The 15,023-nt window shown below is 36.6% G+C and overlaps 1 protein-coding gene across 15 annotated transcripts in view; it reads left to right on the forward strand.

Annotated features, from left to right (window-relative positions):
* Positions 1 to 15,023, forward strand: part of MYCBP2 (MYC binding protein 2) — a 287,598-nt gene that overhangs the window by 253,625 nt on the left and 18,950 nt on the right. For 13 of the 15 annotated variants that reach the window (XM_064270017.1, XM_064270009.1, XM_064270015.1 and 10 more), the window contains 8 exons: positions 1,468 to 1,533; positions 2,911 to 3,150; positions 3,454 to 3,552; positions 9,267 to 9,347; positions 11,165 to 11,431; positions 11,947 to 12,230; positions 14,083 to 14,179; positions 14,505 to 14,624. In XM_064270017.1, the coding sequence (XP_064126087.1) occupies positions 1,468 to 1,533; positions 2,911 to 3,150; positions 3,454 to 3,552; positions 9,267 to 9,347; positions 11,165 to 11,431; positions 11,947 to 12,230; positions 14,083 to 14,179; positions 14,505 to 14,624 (1,254 nt within the window). The remainder of the gene's footprint in view (positions 1 to 1,467; positions 1,534 to 2,910; positions 3,151 to 3,453; positions 3,553 to 9,266; positions 9,348 to 11,164; positions 11,432 to 11,946; positions 12,231 to 14,082; positions 14,180 to 14,504; positions 14,625 to 15,023) is intronic. The other 2 variants (XM_064270011.1, XM_064270020.1) reach the window with 1 other exon arrangement.

The following is a 15,023-nucleotide window of genomic DNA, read 5'->3' on the forward strand; positions in this document are numbered from 1 at the left end:
CTGTAACACATGAGTTGGAATCAACTTCACAACAACAGATTCGATTTAGTCTGGGTTTATGAACAAAGAAGGAAATAGCACCAACTGCCAAACCTCCATTCTTCTACCTCCCATTCCCAGAGAAGGATATGTCTTGAAATTCTTCCCTTCGGAAAGAATGTGGTTTGCTAGCAGATACATTGTTGAGTTGCTCTTGTCCCATGGACCGTTGCTGAACTTCTCATGTCCCACATGCATATTTCCTTCTCTGGGAGAAAGCCAGAGTGGTGGGGTTGGGTCGCAGATAACCTGGATGCGGTGCCAACCACAGCAATCCAGTCTACGGTCAGAGTACTCCTTACAGCCACCCCCAGCTCCTGTCCTTCATGCAGGTTCAGTTTTTCCCTGACGTTGAATCAGAAAAGGGGATTAGCTAAGGTATAGCCTGGTTATTTCCTCTTCAGGCCCAAGAGTAGTTTCAGTTGGTATAGGAAAACATTTTTTTGACTAGAACTCACTGCTCAGTACAAAGTTATCTTTGTTTCAGGGTACATTTTAAGCCAGGACATAAACTCCCTTAGAACAGTGATTGCAACGAATTTGACATTTTTATCTTTTCTAGGTAGAGATAATCTTAACAATATTCATTTTTAAAAATCCCTAGTATGTAAGCTGACATCTGCTTCCGTTCTAAGAAACCTCCCCTAAACCATATGCAGCCTTGAGCCTTCTGTACCTCTATGTTCCCCAGCCTGCCCACCACAGTGAGCAACATAGCATGTGTTGATTTGAAGTGCATCAGCCTATAGCCTTAAAATATGCAGCTCTCCAAGGAATTCATATCTTAATCTCTTTCTTGATGTACTTTGTGTAAAGTTTACTCAACCTTAACATCTCTGGCTATAGTACCAATGTGACTCTGCTCAGTACTTAAAGGTATTTTAACTTAATACTGTTTGATATTTGTATTTTTTATGATAATCATGCCTTCCCTAATTTGCCAAGTACCCTGAGGGAGAATGTATCACTCTTGTGTATCCTTCTCCAAGTCCATAAGACAGTTCCGTGCACATTGTGACACTCACTGTTTGTTGATTAAGCTACTTACCTTCCTTTTACTTCCAAAAGCAATGACAATGTAGGAAAGAGAGTGGGACATGAGTGACAAGGGGACTTGTTGGAAAGCTTCATGAAAGACAGAGAATTTGAATGTTTAGACTTTGGATAAAAAGAGAAAGCATGCCAAGGTATGAGAGAGCCCATGGAAAAAGGCAGAAGTGTGAGATTTGAGAGGGAGATTGTGAGGATAAGAAAAGACTAGAGTTGGAGGAATTGCAGATGATTGAGTAGATAGCATGAAATCAATTAGGAAGGACCATAAAAAGGCAGGCAGAAGAGTTAATTTGTTATGGGTAGGTCATAAGAAATCATTATAAGTTCTTACGCAAAGAGTATAACATAATAACTATTTCGAATTGTCCATTTTAGAATAAAGTTACCTCGATGACCTTCTTAACTGGCAAAGCAGTAGAAGATTTGTGCAGAATCAAGCAGGTAATTGAAATTTTGTTATTCAATGTTTTACTACGTAAGAAGAAATTTCTTCGTATGTCTGCACTGTTGAGTTCCTGCTTTGGCACTCTACTGAAGTACTATAGGAAATCATATATTTACAAAACACTCAACTGACAAATGACCTGAGCATAGGAACGGTCACAACCATCTCTGTGCTAGAAATCTTACCCATTATTGCCGTATATGTTCTTCCGGAATCAAGTAGATGGCAACAGGCTTGCTTTGTTGTTTTTTGTATGGTGCCTACCACCCCTATTTCCCACCCCCCTACATAGATTCAGGATGCTGCCATAGTTCATCTCAGATCTGATTCACAGTAAACAGCATAATTCTCCTATACTTTAGGTTAAAAATAGGTTGTTATCCTCTAGCCTGAAAATTTATCATGTAACACTGTGACCATATCCCAGGTTGTAAGTCAGTCTACAAATCAGCTCTGGAAACAAGTTTTATCTGGGCATGTGTGTGAGACTCTATACAGCTCATTTACTTGCATAAGTGAAACTTTAAGCAAAGCTGTTCTTTTGTGGTGAGTTTACCTCAAGAAAATTGACCAATTTTTTTTTCAAATCATAATAAAGAATTGAGATTTCATATTGAACAAATAATAAATTTCATTTAAATTGTTAAAGAATTTAAGAAAATAATCCTATTTAATAAGATAGTATTTATGCTTAATGCCCTTTTTAGAAAGGTTGACATTATTAAGACTATTAATTTGAATGTCTTTATAAATTATGTAGAAGCCCTCTGATAATTTCTTAGATATCAAATACTATAGGAACAATTTTTATTTTATCAAGCAAAAATTGTCAGACACTGTTTCATAGTGTATTGAGACTTAATCCTTGAAAAAAGTTATATCCTCAGTAAAATAAGGAATCAAAAATGTGAAGTTATACATTATATAATTTGTCTTCAAACGTAAACATATTAAGTAACTGCACTTCAAAAGTATGTATCTTTAAACGGTGCTTTAATATGAGGATGCACCAAACAGGACCTGTTGCTGACCTTGTGTGTCTGCTTACAGTTGGAGTAGGTACAGTTATATACATTGTTCGTGATGGTTTTACCAACAAGCTTGTACTAGGAAGCGCTAGCTAGTCTGACCTAGTCTGTCACTTACTGAGAATTCCTTAACCTGTATTAACCTCAGTTTTGTCATCTGTATAATAGTATGAAATACTTATCCTCACAAGGCTTAAATAGATAATCAGTGTGAAATAACTTAATAAGCGTTACAGTCTATACAAATGTGTGTTACTTGAGCTTGTTGTTATTACTGCTGAGTCTAGGACAGTGATAAAAGTGATACAGCTGTATCAGGTTCCTCTCCCTTTTCTACTCTACCAGGTTGACCTGGACTCCAGGCATATTGGTTGGGTAACAAGTGAACTCCCAGGAGGGGACAACCACATCATCAAAATTGAATTAAAGGGCCCAGAAAATACACTGAGAGTTCGACAAGTTAAAGTCCTGGGCTGGAAGGATGGAGAAAGCACAAAGATCGCTGGCCAGATTTCAGCCAGTGTGGCCCAGCAAAGGAACTGTGAAGCGGAGACCTTACGAGTGTTCAGACTCATTACATCCCAAGTGAGTGTCCTTACTATGTATTCTCACACAGGATAAACGGAAACAGCATATTTTGAGATTATAACAAAGTATTTTATAAAACTTGTTAGAAATTTCTAGCTACAAATGTGGCCCATTTTTTCTTCTCCTAGCCCTAAACTCTTGTGTTTCATTTTGCATTCATATTTCAGAAAAATAGTAGTGTATAGCAGGAAAAATATAGTAATATTATAAAAACTGCAGAATCAGCTAATGAGTCCTCTAGTTTTCACAGTGGTAATTTCCTGTCATTAATTCTTTCTCACATCCCTGTCATCTCATCAGGTGTTTGGAAAGCTTATCTCTGGAGATGCTGAACCTACACCAGAACAAGAGGAGAAAGCTCTATTGTCCTCACCTGAAGGAGAGGAAAAAGTATACAATGTATTTATTTGTATTCTAAAAATACTTACTTCCTTTTTTCAATTCTTCAGTTTTGTTCAGTGAAATAATTCATATATTTTAATAGATACATGCTATTAGTTTATGTGCAGTTCATAGTTTGTACTTTAATTGGAAAGATGAAGAAACTAGCTAAAAGAGATTCGGTATTCATTAATATATTCTCTAGCTAGTTTCTTAAGTAACAACGAAATTTGCTCTATACCTTGGGCTGTAGTGTTCAAATGCTAGCATGTGTAAAATTAACTTAGTCATATGCTATGCTGTCCACCATCAGTTATATTCTCCCTCTACCATCTTATCTTTGCTTCATGGTCCAGCTCAGAATTACTGTTTTCTCCATGAATGTTCTTTATGACTTCCCCAAACGAAAAATAGTTTTTCCTCTGCTGAACTTCGTAATAATCTATACGTGTCTCTTCTTGGGTTCTCTCTTGGTATATTTATTTACGTACATGTTTTATTTCTTCCACTGGACTGTATGCCCTCCTTGAAGACCAAGTGGTGCTTGTCTGATTTGTGTTTGTATCTACCATGGCATAAGCACCACACATTCAGTAAATTCTTATTGAAATAACTGTTCTTTATACTGTCCTTGAAATTTCTTCTAAAATGGTATTGCTTTACTTGTTTGGTCAAAACTAAAGTACTGTATCTAACAGGAAAACCTCCCCTGTTTCCAAAAAGAGAAGTCAAACCTGACTATTCTCAATGCCCATTTGTTTTAGATAGTCATCTTTGCAGCCATTTGAAAGATCATTTCAAGAACTTACCTAATCTAGCCCTATGCCTTCTAATACAACACTATCTAAATTATCCCCTTTTTTCTAGTTGAGGTCTATAAAAAATAAGATTTCATAAACTCTGGGAATTTCTTTCAACATCTTTGGAGATATTATTTTAAATGACTACAAGAGTTACACAACTACTTATTAAATCACTGAATTTTAGCAAATGTCAATTCTGTGCTAAACAACCTTGAGAATACCAAGGCTTCACAAAGCAGCATTCCTTCAGCAAAACCAAAAGTTGTTTCTTTGAAAGAATCAACAAAATCGACAAACCACTGGCCAAATTGACAAAACAGGAGAGGACGCAAATAACCCAAATTAGAAATGAAATGGAGAACGTTACAACAGACCGAGCTGAAATAAAAAGGATCATAACAGAGTATTATGAAAAACTATACTCCAACAAATTTGATAACCTAGAGGAAATGGACAAATTTCTAGAAACGCACTACCTACCCAAACTAACACAAAATGATGTTGAAAATCTGAACAGACCCATAACAAGAGAAGAGATTGGAAAGGTAATTAAAAAAAAAAAAACCCGGGCCAGGTGGCTTTACTGTAGAAATCTACCAGACATTCAGAGAAGCGCTTATACCAGTACTACTCAAACTATTTCAGAACATAGAAAAGGAAGCAATACTTCCAAATTCATTTTATGAAGCCAGCATAACCCTGATACCAAAACTAGGCAAAAATACCACAAAAAAAAAAAAAAAATTACAGACCAATATCTCTCATGAATGTAAAAAAATATATAGATGTAAAAATTCTCAACAAAATTCTGGCCTAGAGAACTCAGCATCATATCAAAAAAATAATACCCCATGACCAAGTAGGATTCATACCAAGTATGCAAGGATTGTTCAACATTAGAAAGTCAGTCATTGTAATGTACCACATAATAAAAGGAAAGAAAAGAATGACATGATCATCTCAATTGATGTAGAAAAGACATTCGACAAAGTCCAACACCCATTCCTGATAAAAACTCTCAATAAAATAGGTACAGAAGGAAAATTTCTCGACTTAATAAATGGTAAATATGCAAAACCAATGGCCAACATCATTCTTAATGGAGAGAGGCTGAAAACACTCTACTTGAGAACAAGAATGAGACAAGGATGCCGTTTATCACCACTCCTATTTAACATTGTGTTGGAAGTCCTAGCTAGAGCAATAAGGCAAGAAACAAAGGGCACCCAAATTGACAGTGAAGAAGTTAAACTCTCCCTATTTGTGGACGATATGATACTGTACATAGAAAACCTAAAAGACTCCATGAGAAAACTACTGGAACTAATAGATTCAGCAGAGTAGCAGGATACAAGATAAACATACAAAATCAGTTGGATTCCCATCACCAGTAAAGAGAATGATGAAAAGGAAGTCTGGAAAACAATACCATTTATAATAGCCCCTAAAAAAAAAAAAAAAAAACTTGGAAATAAATCTAACCAGGGATGTAAAAGACCTGTACAAAGAAAACTACAAAACACTACTGCGAGAAACCGAAAGAGATCAACATAAATGGGAAAACATACCATGCTCATGGATAGGTAGACTCAACATTGTGAAAATGACAGTTCTACCCAAAGCGGTTTATAAACAGAATGCGATATCAATCCAAATACCAATAGCATTCTTTAAAGAGGCAGAAAAACTTATCATTAACTTTATATGGAAAGGGAAGAAACCCCGGATAAGTTAGGCACTATCGAAGAAGAATAAAGTAGGAGGACTTGCACTACCTGACCTCAAAACCTGCTATACAGCTGTGGTAGTCAAAACATCCTGGTACTGGTACAACCACAGATACATTGACCAATGGAAAAGAATTGAGAACCCAGATGTAAATCCATCACCTATGGTCACCTGGTCTTTGACAAGGGCCCAAAGTCCATCAAATGGGGGAAAAGACAGTCTTTGTTACAAATAATGCTGTCAGAACTGGATGCCTGTCAGCAAAAAAATGAAACAGGACCCATACCTCACACCATATACAAAAATTAACTCAAAGTGGATCAAAGACCTGAATATAAAGCCAAAAACCGTGAAGTTCATAGAAGAAAAAAAAGGATCAACACTAGAGGCCCTAATAAGGACATTAACAAGATATAAACCACAACCAGCAACACACAAGCTCCAAAGGATAAGCTAGATAACTGAGATCTTCTAAAAATTAAACAAGCTCATCAGAAGACTTCACCAAAAAAGTAAAAACAGAACCTACAGACTGGGGGAAAAATTTTGGCTATTCCATATCAGACAGATGTCTAATCTCTAAAATCTACAAGAAAATCCAACAGCTTTACAATAAAAAGACAAATAAGCCAGTTAAAAAAATGGGCAAAGGAAATGAACAGACACTTCACCAAAGAAGACATTCACGTGGCTAACAACCAGATGAGGAAATGTTCAGGATCTCTAGCCACTAGAGAAATAACAAATCAAAACCACAATGAGGTGCCATCTCACACTGGGATTACTGGCACGAATCAATAAAGCAGGAAATAAATGTGGGAGAGGCTACAGGGAGATTGGAACTCTTATGCACTGCTGGTGGGAATGCAAAATGATACAACCATTTTGGAAAATGATATGGTGCTTCCTTAGAAAGCTAGAAATAGAAATACCATATCATCCAGCAATCCTACTCCTAGGAATATATCCTAGAGAAGTAAGAGTCATCACACGAATAGACATATGCACACCCATGTTCACTGCAGCATTGTTCACAGTAGCAAAAAGATGGAAACAACCCAGATGTCCATCAACAGATGAATGGATAAACTAACTGTGGTACATACACACAATGGAGTATTACGATACAGAACAATGATGAACCTATGAAGCATCTCATAACATGGATGAATCTGGAGGGTATTATGCTGAGCGAAATAAGTCAACCACAAAAGGACAAATATTGTATGAGACCACTGCTGTAAAACCTCATGAAAAGGTTTACATACAAAACAAAACAACAAGGGAGAGGAAGGATGGGGATGGAAGAACACTAAATAGACAATAAAAAATAGATAAGTGGAAACTTTGGTGAAGTTTAAGACAGTACACAGTATTGGGGAAACCAGCACAACCTGTATAAGGCAAGCTCATGGTAGCTCCATAGACACATCCAAACTCTCTGAGGGACCGAATTGCTGGGCTGAGGGCTGTGGGGACCATGGTCTTGGGGAACATCTAGCTAAATTGGCATAACATAGTTTATAAAGAATATGTTTTACATTCTACTCTGGTTAGTAGCGTCTGGGGTCTTAAAGGCCTTTGCGTGGCCATCTGGGATACTCCACTTCTCTCACCCCTTCAGGAGCAAGGAAGAATGAAGAAAACTAAAGATACAGGGAAAGATTTGTCCAAAGGACTGATGGACCACATGTACCACAGCCTGCACCAGACTGAGTCCAGTACAAGTAGATGGTACCCAGCTACTATCACTGACTGCTCTGACAGGGATCACAATAGAGGGTCCTGGACAGAGCCGGAGAAAAATGAAGAACAAATTCTAACTCAAAAAGAAAGACCAGACTTGCTGGCCTGACACAGACTGGAAAAACCCTGATAGTATGGCTCCTGGACACCCTTTCAGCTCAGTAATGAAGTCACTCCTGAGGTTCACCCTTCAGCCAAAGATTGAACAGACCCATGGAACAAAACAAGACTAAAGGGGGCACACCATCCCTGGGGCAGGGACTGGAAGGCAGGAGGGAACAGGAAAGCTGGCAATAGTGAACCCAGGGTTGAGAAGAAGAGTGTTGACATGTCCTGGGGCTGTTAACCAATGTCATAGAACAATGTGTGTACTGTTCAGTGAGAACCTAGTTTGTTCTATAAACCTTCATTTAAAGTACAATAAAAAAAGAAAAAGAAAAAAAAATTCTGAAAAAAAGCTTGCATTCTTTTCTTGGATATGGACCTTCCACCCACCTTCCCCCCACCCAAATGAAGTTATTAACAATGTGAAAAAGATTACACATGTCATAGGATTTCAGACTAGAGAGAGGTTGTTGTGTCCTGCTGTGGTCAGAGAAGGCTTCTTGGGGGATGTTGGGCTTGAGTGAGACCTGAAAGCTACTGGAGAAAAGTTAGATTAGTGGAGAGGATATGAATAAGGACTAAGGACTCATTGAAGCGGCTGGCCTAACAGTAGGAAAGTGTATATTGAGGAGTTAACATTGAATAGGAGTCCCTTGGTGGTACAGATGGTTAACACGCTTGGCTGCTAACCAAAACGACGAATGTTGAAGGCTACCCAGAGGTACCTTTGAAGAAAGGCCTGGCGTTCTGCTTCTGAAAAATCAACCATGAAAGCCCTATGGAGCAGATCTACTCTGACACTCTTAGAATAAGAGTTTCACACACATAATAAAAAAAAAAAAAAATTTTTTTATAATAAGCGCATAAAATTCACCATTTATTTTTCTTCATATGATACATTTCTCTGGTGACTGTTGGTGTTGAAGAGTAACTTCATATAAGACCATCATCATCATGGAGTCTTATTAGGACTTTTTTTTTTTTTAATCAAATATTTTCTTGAATTGCTCTTCCAACAACTGAATATAGGATATGAACTAATAATGTTCACAATTTAGAAATAGTTTCAATCAAAGTGACTCAGATTGACTAGATTAAAGAAATCTATGAAAAGACAGTATATTTCTCTGGGTTTCCTAAGTTCTGAAATTTTGTTCTTTTTGTAGTCACTTTGGTCAAGGCTGATTTCTTCAAACTTTATCCTTTGTTTTAGTATCATAGACTTCAACTTAAACAAGTTTGCCTTATAAAAATATTTGCATAATTATTTCTCAAGATACTTTGAAATGTCAGATACAGAAATTTTATTTAAAGAGCCTGCTTCATTTCTCTTTCTTTTTCTACTTAAAGGCAACATCAGATGCGGACCTGAAAGAACACATGGTTGGAATTATATTCAGCAGAAGTAAACTGACTAACTTACAAAAACAGGTTAGTTAATAACAATTTTATTGTCTCCTTCAGTTTTGGGGTTTTTTTTTAGAGTATACTGCGTGTTCCAAAATGTATAGAGGCTTTTTTTTTTTTGGTGCCTCTTTATAGGTCCTGCAGAATGCACTGTCCATTTTCTGGAAAGGATTGAGTGTATTAGCAACCCTCCATCACTGTCGAGATTTTGTTATGCATGTTAGCTTTCTTGCCTTGCTGCTCTGTGTTGTTTTCTCATTTTCTGGTAGATTGTTTTATTTTGTTGTCAAATACACAGCTATATCAGATGGTATTTGCATTTCCTGTGTTCTTTCTCTCAGTGTTATTTGTTTGCTGTTGTTTGCTGAGCAATTGTAGTGTTAACTAACTAGTGTTAATATTTTTAAATATAAGGGAATGGGGAGACAGCACTAGATTATTCATAGAATGGGGTACCTAGATAATATAAAAAAGCCTTTAAAAGTCAAACAACCCCCGGGACCATGGCCCCTGGACACTCTGATAACTAAGAACTGAAAAAAAAAAAAAATTTTTTTTTTTTTTTAAGAACTGAAGCCACTCCCAAAGCCTACTTTTCAAACAAAGATTAGGCAAGCCTACAAAACAAACACTAACACACAAATATAGGAGACCAAATGGATAACTCCTGCCCAAAAGCAAGATGAGAAGGCAAGAAGAGACAGGAACTGAGCAAATGGCCACAGGGAACATGGGGTAGAAAGGGAGAGAGTGCTGTCATATTGTGCGGATTGCAACCAGTGTCACAAAACGATATGTATATAAATTTTTGAATGAGAAACTAACTTGAGCTGTAAACTTTCACCTAAAGCACAATAAAAAATAAAATGGGGATAAAAATATTTAAAGGTGTCAAAATATTGACTTTAGCCTATTTTACTAAAAAAAAAAAAAAATTTTTTTTTTTTTTTATGCTATGAGAGGAAACCCTGGTGGCCTAGTAGTTAAATGCTATGGCTGCTAACCAAATGGTCGGCAGTTCGAAACCACCAAGCAGTTCTTGGAAACTCTATGGGACAGTTCTGCTCTGTCCTATAGGGTCGCTATGAGTTGGAATCGATGGCAACAGGTTTGGTTTTTTGGTTTTATGCTATTAAAACTTTTTTAAAATAAATGAATACATGAGTTTATTTGTGCTTTATCTCTTTTAAAGTGTTTCATTGAATCTTAGATACTATCCACTGCATTGTAATTGTGGTTATTTTACATATAACTAAAATTGCTGCCAATTAAATTATGAATGCAGTTGATTGTAAAACATGTTATGCATGAAAATGTTAAAATGAGAGGAAGAAATATGCCTTAGAAGTGATAAATAGGGCAGTTGGTTTTTGTTTGATGTGCTTAACCACAGACAGGGACATAGGTAAATTGTATATGATCATTTTCTAAACAGTGGTTGATTGAAATATTCTGACTTTTAAACTTAATGGTTTTTAAGATGAATTAAGAGATTAGTATGATGGAGAATTAACTGAGAGGAAAAGTGTTAAATTGCGCATCAACTTACAGTCTTGTGTTGCTTTTAAATAACCCATTGCCACTGAGTCAATTCTGACTCGTAGCCACCCTATTGGACGGGGTAGAACTGTCCCATAGGGCTTCCAAGACCGTAAATCTTTACAGAAGCAGACTGCCACATCTTCCTCCTGCAGAGTGCCGGTAAGTTCAAACTGCTGACCTTTCTGTTAGCCGCTGCGCTCTTAACCACTGTGCCACCAAGGTTCCTTGCTTCTTAATAGGAGTAGAAAATCAGTCTTACAGATAGACTTTTACACTTTTTGTATGTTCCCTTTAAATAGGTGTGCGCTCACATCGTCCAGGCTATTCGCATGGAAGCCACCAGAGTCCGTGAAGAATGGGAACACGCCATATCAAGCAAAGAAAATGCCAACTCGCAGCCAAATGATGAAGATGCCTCCTCTGACGCTTACTGCTTTGAGCTGTTGTCTATGGTTTTAGCATTGAGTGGCTCTAACGTGGGCCGGCAGTATCTGGCTCAGCAGCTAACTCTGCTTCAGGACCTCTTTTCATTGCTGCACACAGCCTCGCCTAGAGTCCAGAGACAGGTGACTGATCACACCACTTACCTTGCAGCTTCTTTTGTTAATTGAAATGATACTTTCAACATACTTTAAAATCACACTAACAAAGATAATCACCTTAGGGTATAGATTCTATTTTCTTTTGTCATGTTTTCCTCTCAACCTGTATTTTAACTCCATGTGTTTTTATTTTTGACTCATTGTAATGAGAGTATGAAAGAGCAAAATATGTTGTATTTCACTAATGTGTTATTGTCATAAAGAGTATTCTGGTTATTGATTGTCTTTATACCATGAAATATATAGTGTGATTTTTCTTAGTCCTAACCAGATAAAAAGGCTTTCTTTTTTTTTCCCTTATTACCATGGAGTGATGATTACCACTCCAGTAATTTAAAAACAAAAAAAGTTTAAATCATATTTCTGTCCTCCTCAAAGCTTTTTGAAGTCATAGAATGGTAGCTAGGCTCATTGACAAAGTGAAAATTTTAAAGCATCAATTTTTAAAGGGAAGTCTTTCTTTTTATTTTCCTTACTAGGTGACCTCCTTACTAAGACGAGTTTTGCCTGAAGTGACCCCTAATCGGCTGGCTAGCATCATAGGGGTGAAATCCCTTCCTCCAGCAGATATCAGTGATATCATTCATTCAACAGAGAAGGGAGATTGGAATAAGCTAGGTATCTTGGACATGTTTCTAGGATGCATTGCCAAAGCACTCACCGTACAGCTAAAAGCCAAAGGAACCACCATCACAGGGACAGCTGGTACCACCGTGGGCAAAGGAGTTACAACAGTTACTCTTCCAATGATTTTTAATTCCAGGTTGGTCATTGCCTCTGTTTTAGTGCTAAAAGAGAATAGAGTCAGCTAGTGTTGAAGAATTAAGACATGATTTCAGGTTCCACCTCTTTGCTTACTCACCTAATTGAATCTAAAAACAACTGCTGCATGTATGATAGGAAATGTATATAATAAATATGTCATTTCCACTAAGTGTGAAAGGAAAATCTACTGAATATGTGATGTCAGGATAATTGGAGATCCATTTAGAAAAATTTTGACCCCTGCCTCACACCATATACAAACATAAACCAGATCAATGAAAACTTTATATACATTTTTTTTTGCTGGGGTTGGGCTAGGACAAATTATAGAAAAATACACTTGTAATGTTTAATTTGGGGAGACCTTCTGAAACAAACCACAGAACTTGAACATCGTGGAGGAAAAGATTCACATATTTGGATACATAAAAATGAAAATTAATTGATAGCAAATACTATTAAAATATTTTAAAATACAAACAATTGGCAAAAATATTTAAGACCTATATAACAATGATACAGTAGCCATAATACTAGAATGACTATACATCAAGGAGTAAAAGACACACAACTGATTAAAAAAAAATGACAGGAGTTGTCAGTTCACAGAAGGAAAATTGCAAATGCCAATAAACAAGTGAAAAGATACCTCACTAGTAATCAGAGAAATGTAGACCAAAACAATAGCAAAGTATCTTTGATGCTTTGGCAGCATTTTGAGGAAATAGGCATTCTCATTCTTATCTAACATAAATTGCTATTGCCTTTTTTGGATGTCAGTTTGATATTCCACAATATTTAAAATATGCATATCCTTTGACCCACCAATTCTGCTTCTAAAACTGTTTTCCCTCAAAAATGTTGACACATGAGTAAAAGGTACATATGGAAGAAAGAATGTTGGTTCTAGAATTTTGTGTAACAGCAGAAAAGTAGAGCCACCCCAGTGTCCATCATAAAAGGAATGGTTAGGCAAGCTGTGCTCAGCCACCTTGTGAAATACACGTCAAATATTAATGAGAACATATTTTGATTTTTCTGCAGTCATCCCGCAATACTTAAAAAGATGATGCTATCTCTACATTCCCTAAAAAAGGAAACGGTATATATTGTTAAGTTAAAAAAAAAAAAAGGTAGCCAAACATTAGTATATAAGAGGAAGAAAGAAAATAACCAACATCTGCGTATTTCTAAGCAGAGTAATAGGAAAAGTTCTGGGACAATGCTACTCAAAGAGCCAATCTATGATAAAATAAGAAAATACCAGAACGCAAATCAGTATATCGCTTCCTTCATGTGGACTCTCTGCTAGGAAAAAGCAAGAATACCAGTTGAACTAAACACTAGTGTACTCAGCGATGCAGTCGATGTGCATTCTGGCCCAAGCTCCTTATTATCTTTGTGTGGACTGGTAAATAGTCTGTGGATAGGCAGCTGACTGACAGACTGTACTTTGAATAGCACTGGTCTAGAAGATAATACTGAAAATAACATGTAAACAAAAATACTTGAAAAGGAACACAAATCAGAATAACTGTTCTCTTGGAATTAATGAACTAGATTATGGGTAATGTTTTGATTAATTTCTTTTTCAAATGCTTTAATTGATGCAGTCACTTAGAAAATTAAAATGTTGTAAAAAAAAAAAAAAGAAGACAACTTGATATATTCTTTCAACCACAAGGGAAATACTAGGTTTTGAAAAAATTGTATTGATCTATGTCCAGTAGCATCACATAAATTTATGGGGGAAAAAATTAAAATACCGCACTCTGAAATCACAGTTTCTATCTTACTTATTTGTAACAACTATCACTGATTGGTTTATAAATGCTGATTTTGTTTTGTAGTTACATTCGAAGAGGTGAAAGCCATTGGTGGATGAAGGGCTCAACTCCCACCCAAATCTCAGAGATCATTATTAAACTTATAAAGGATATGGCATCAGTAAGTTCCTATTCTTCTTGCTATCAGTGAAAAAACCCAAACCAAACCTGTTGCCATCAAGTCCATTCCAACACTTAGTGACCCTAACGCACAGAGTAGAACTGCCCCATAGGGTTTCCAAGGAACGGTTGGTGAATTTGAACTGCCAGTCTTCTGGTTAGCAGCCAAGCTCTTAACCCTGTGGTCTTGCTTCAAACCAATCTTTTTTTTTTTTTTTTTTCCTTTCTTTTTCTTGGTTGAGATACGTTATTTTAAAAGAACATAATTTACTAATATGATAATGTGTTTCTGGTTACTTATTAAAATATTCTGTCCTGTTTGGTAGGGTCATCTGTCAGAAGCTTGGTCCCGAGTGACAAAAAATGCCATTGCAGAAACCATCATTGCTTTGACCAAAATGGAAGAGGAATTTAGGTCTCCTGTGAGATGTATTGCAACAACTAGGGTGGGTTTTTGTTTCCCTTGGTCTGTATCATTGAGTGTTCTTTTTCAGTAATAGGTTTGAACAAACTTTAATCAGCTAGTTCAGCTGAGTTCACATTTTCTTTTTATGAAATAATGTGCTTATTGAAAAAGTATGAAGGCCTTTCTTGAATTATAAACTAAATGTGGTCGTTACTATTCACCATTCTGTGTTATGTATCAGTTGTTTTGGTATTATTTGATACTGGTTAGAAAAGGCTAAATTGCATTGTGTATCAGTGTATTGTCTTTCTAATGGTCTGTTGACTGTAGCTAACCACATTAAGTTTGGTGTCAGCATTATACTGTGATAGGTTTGAGGTCCTTCAAAGACAAGACCCTTGCCTGCCCCTTTTTATGTGGCCCAGTTGTTCCTAACATG

Source organism: Loxodonta africana, chromosome 17, assembly GCF_030014295.1.
Source record: "Loxodonta africana isolate mLoxAfr1 chromosome 17, mLoxAfr1.hap2, whole genome shotgun sequence".
In the NCBI taxonomy this organism is placed as follows: Eukaryota; Metazoa; Chordata; class Mammalia; order Proboscidea; family Elephantidae; genus Loxodonta; species Loxodonta africana.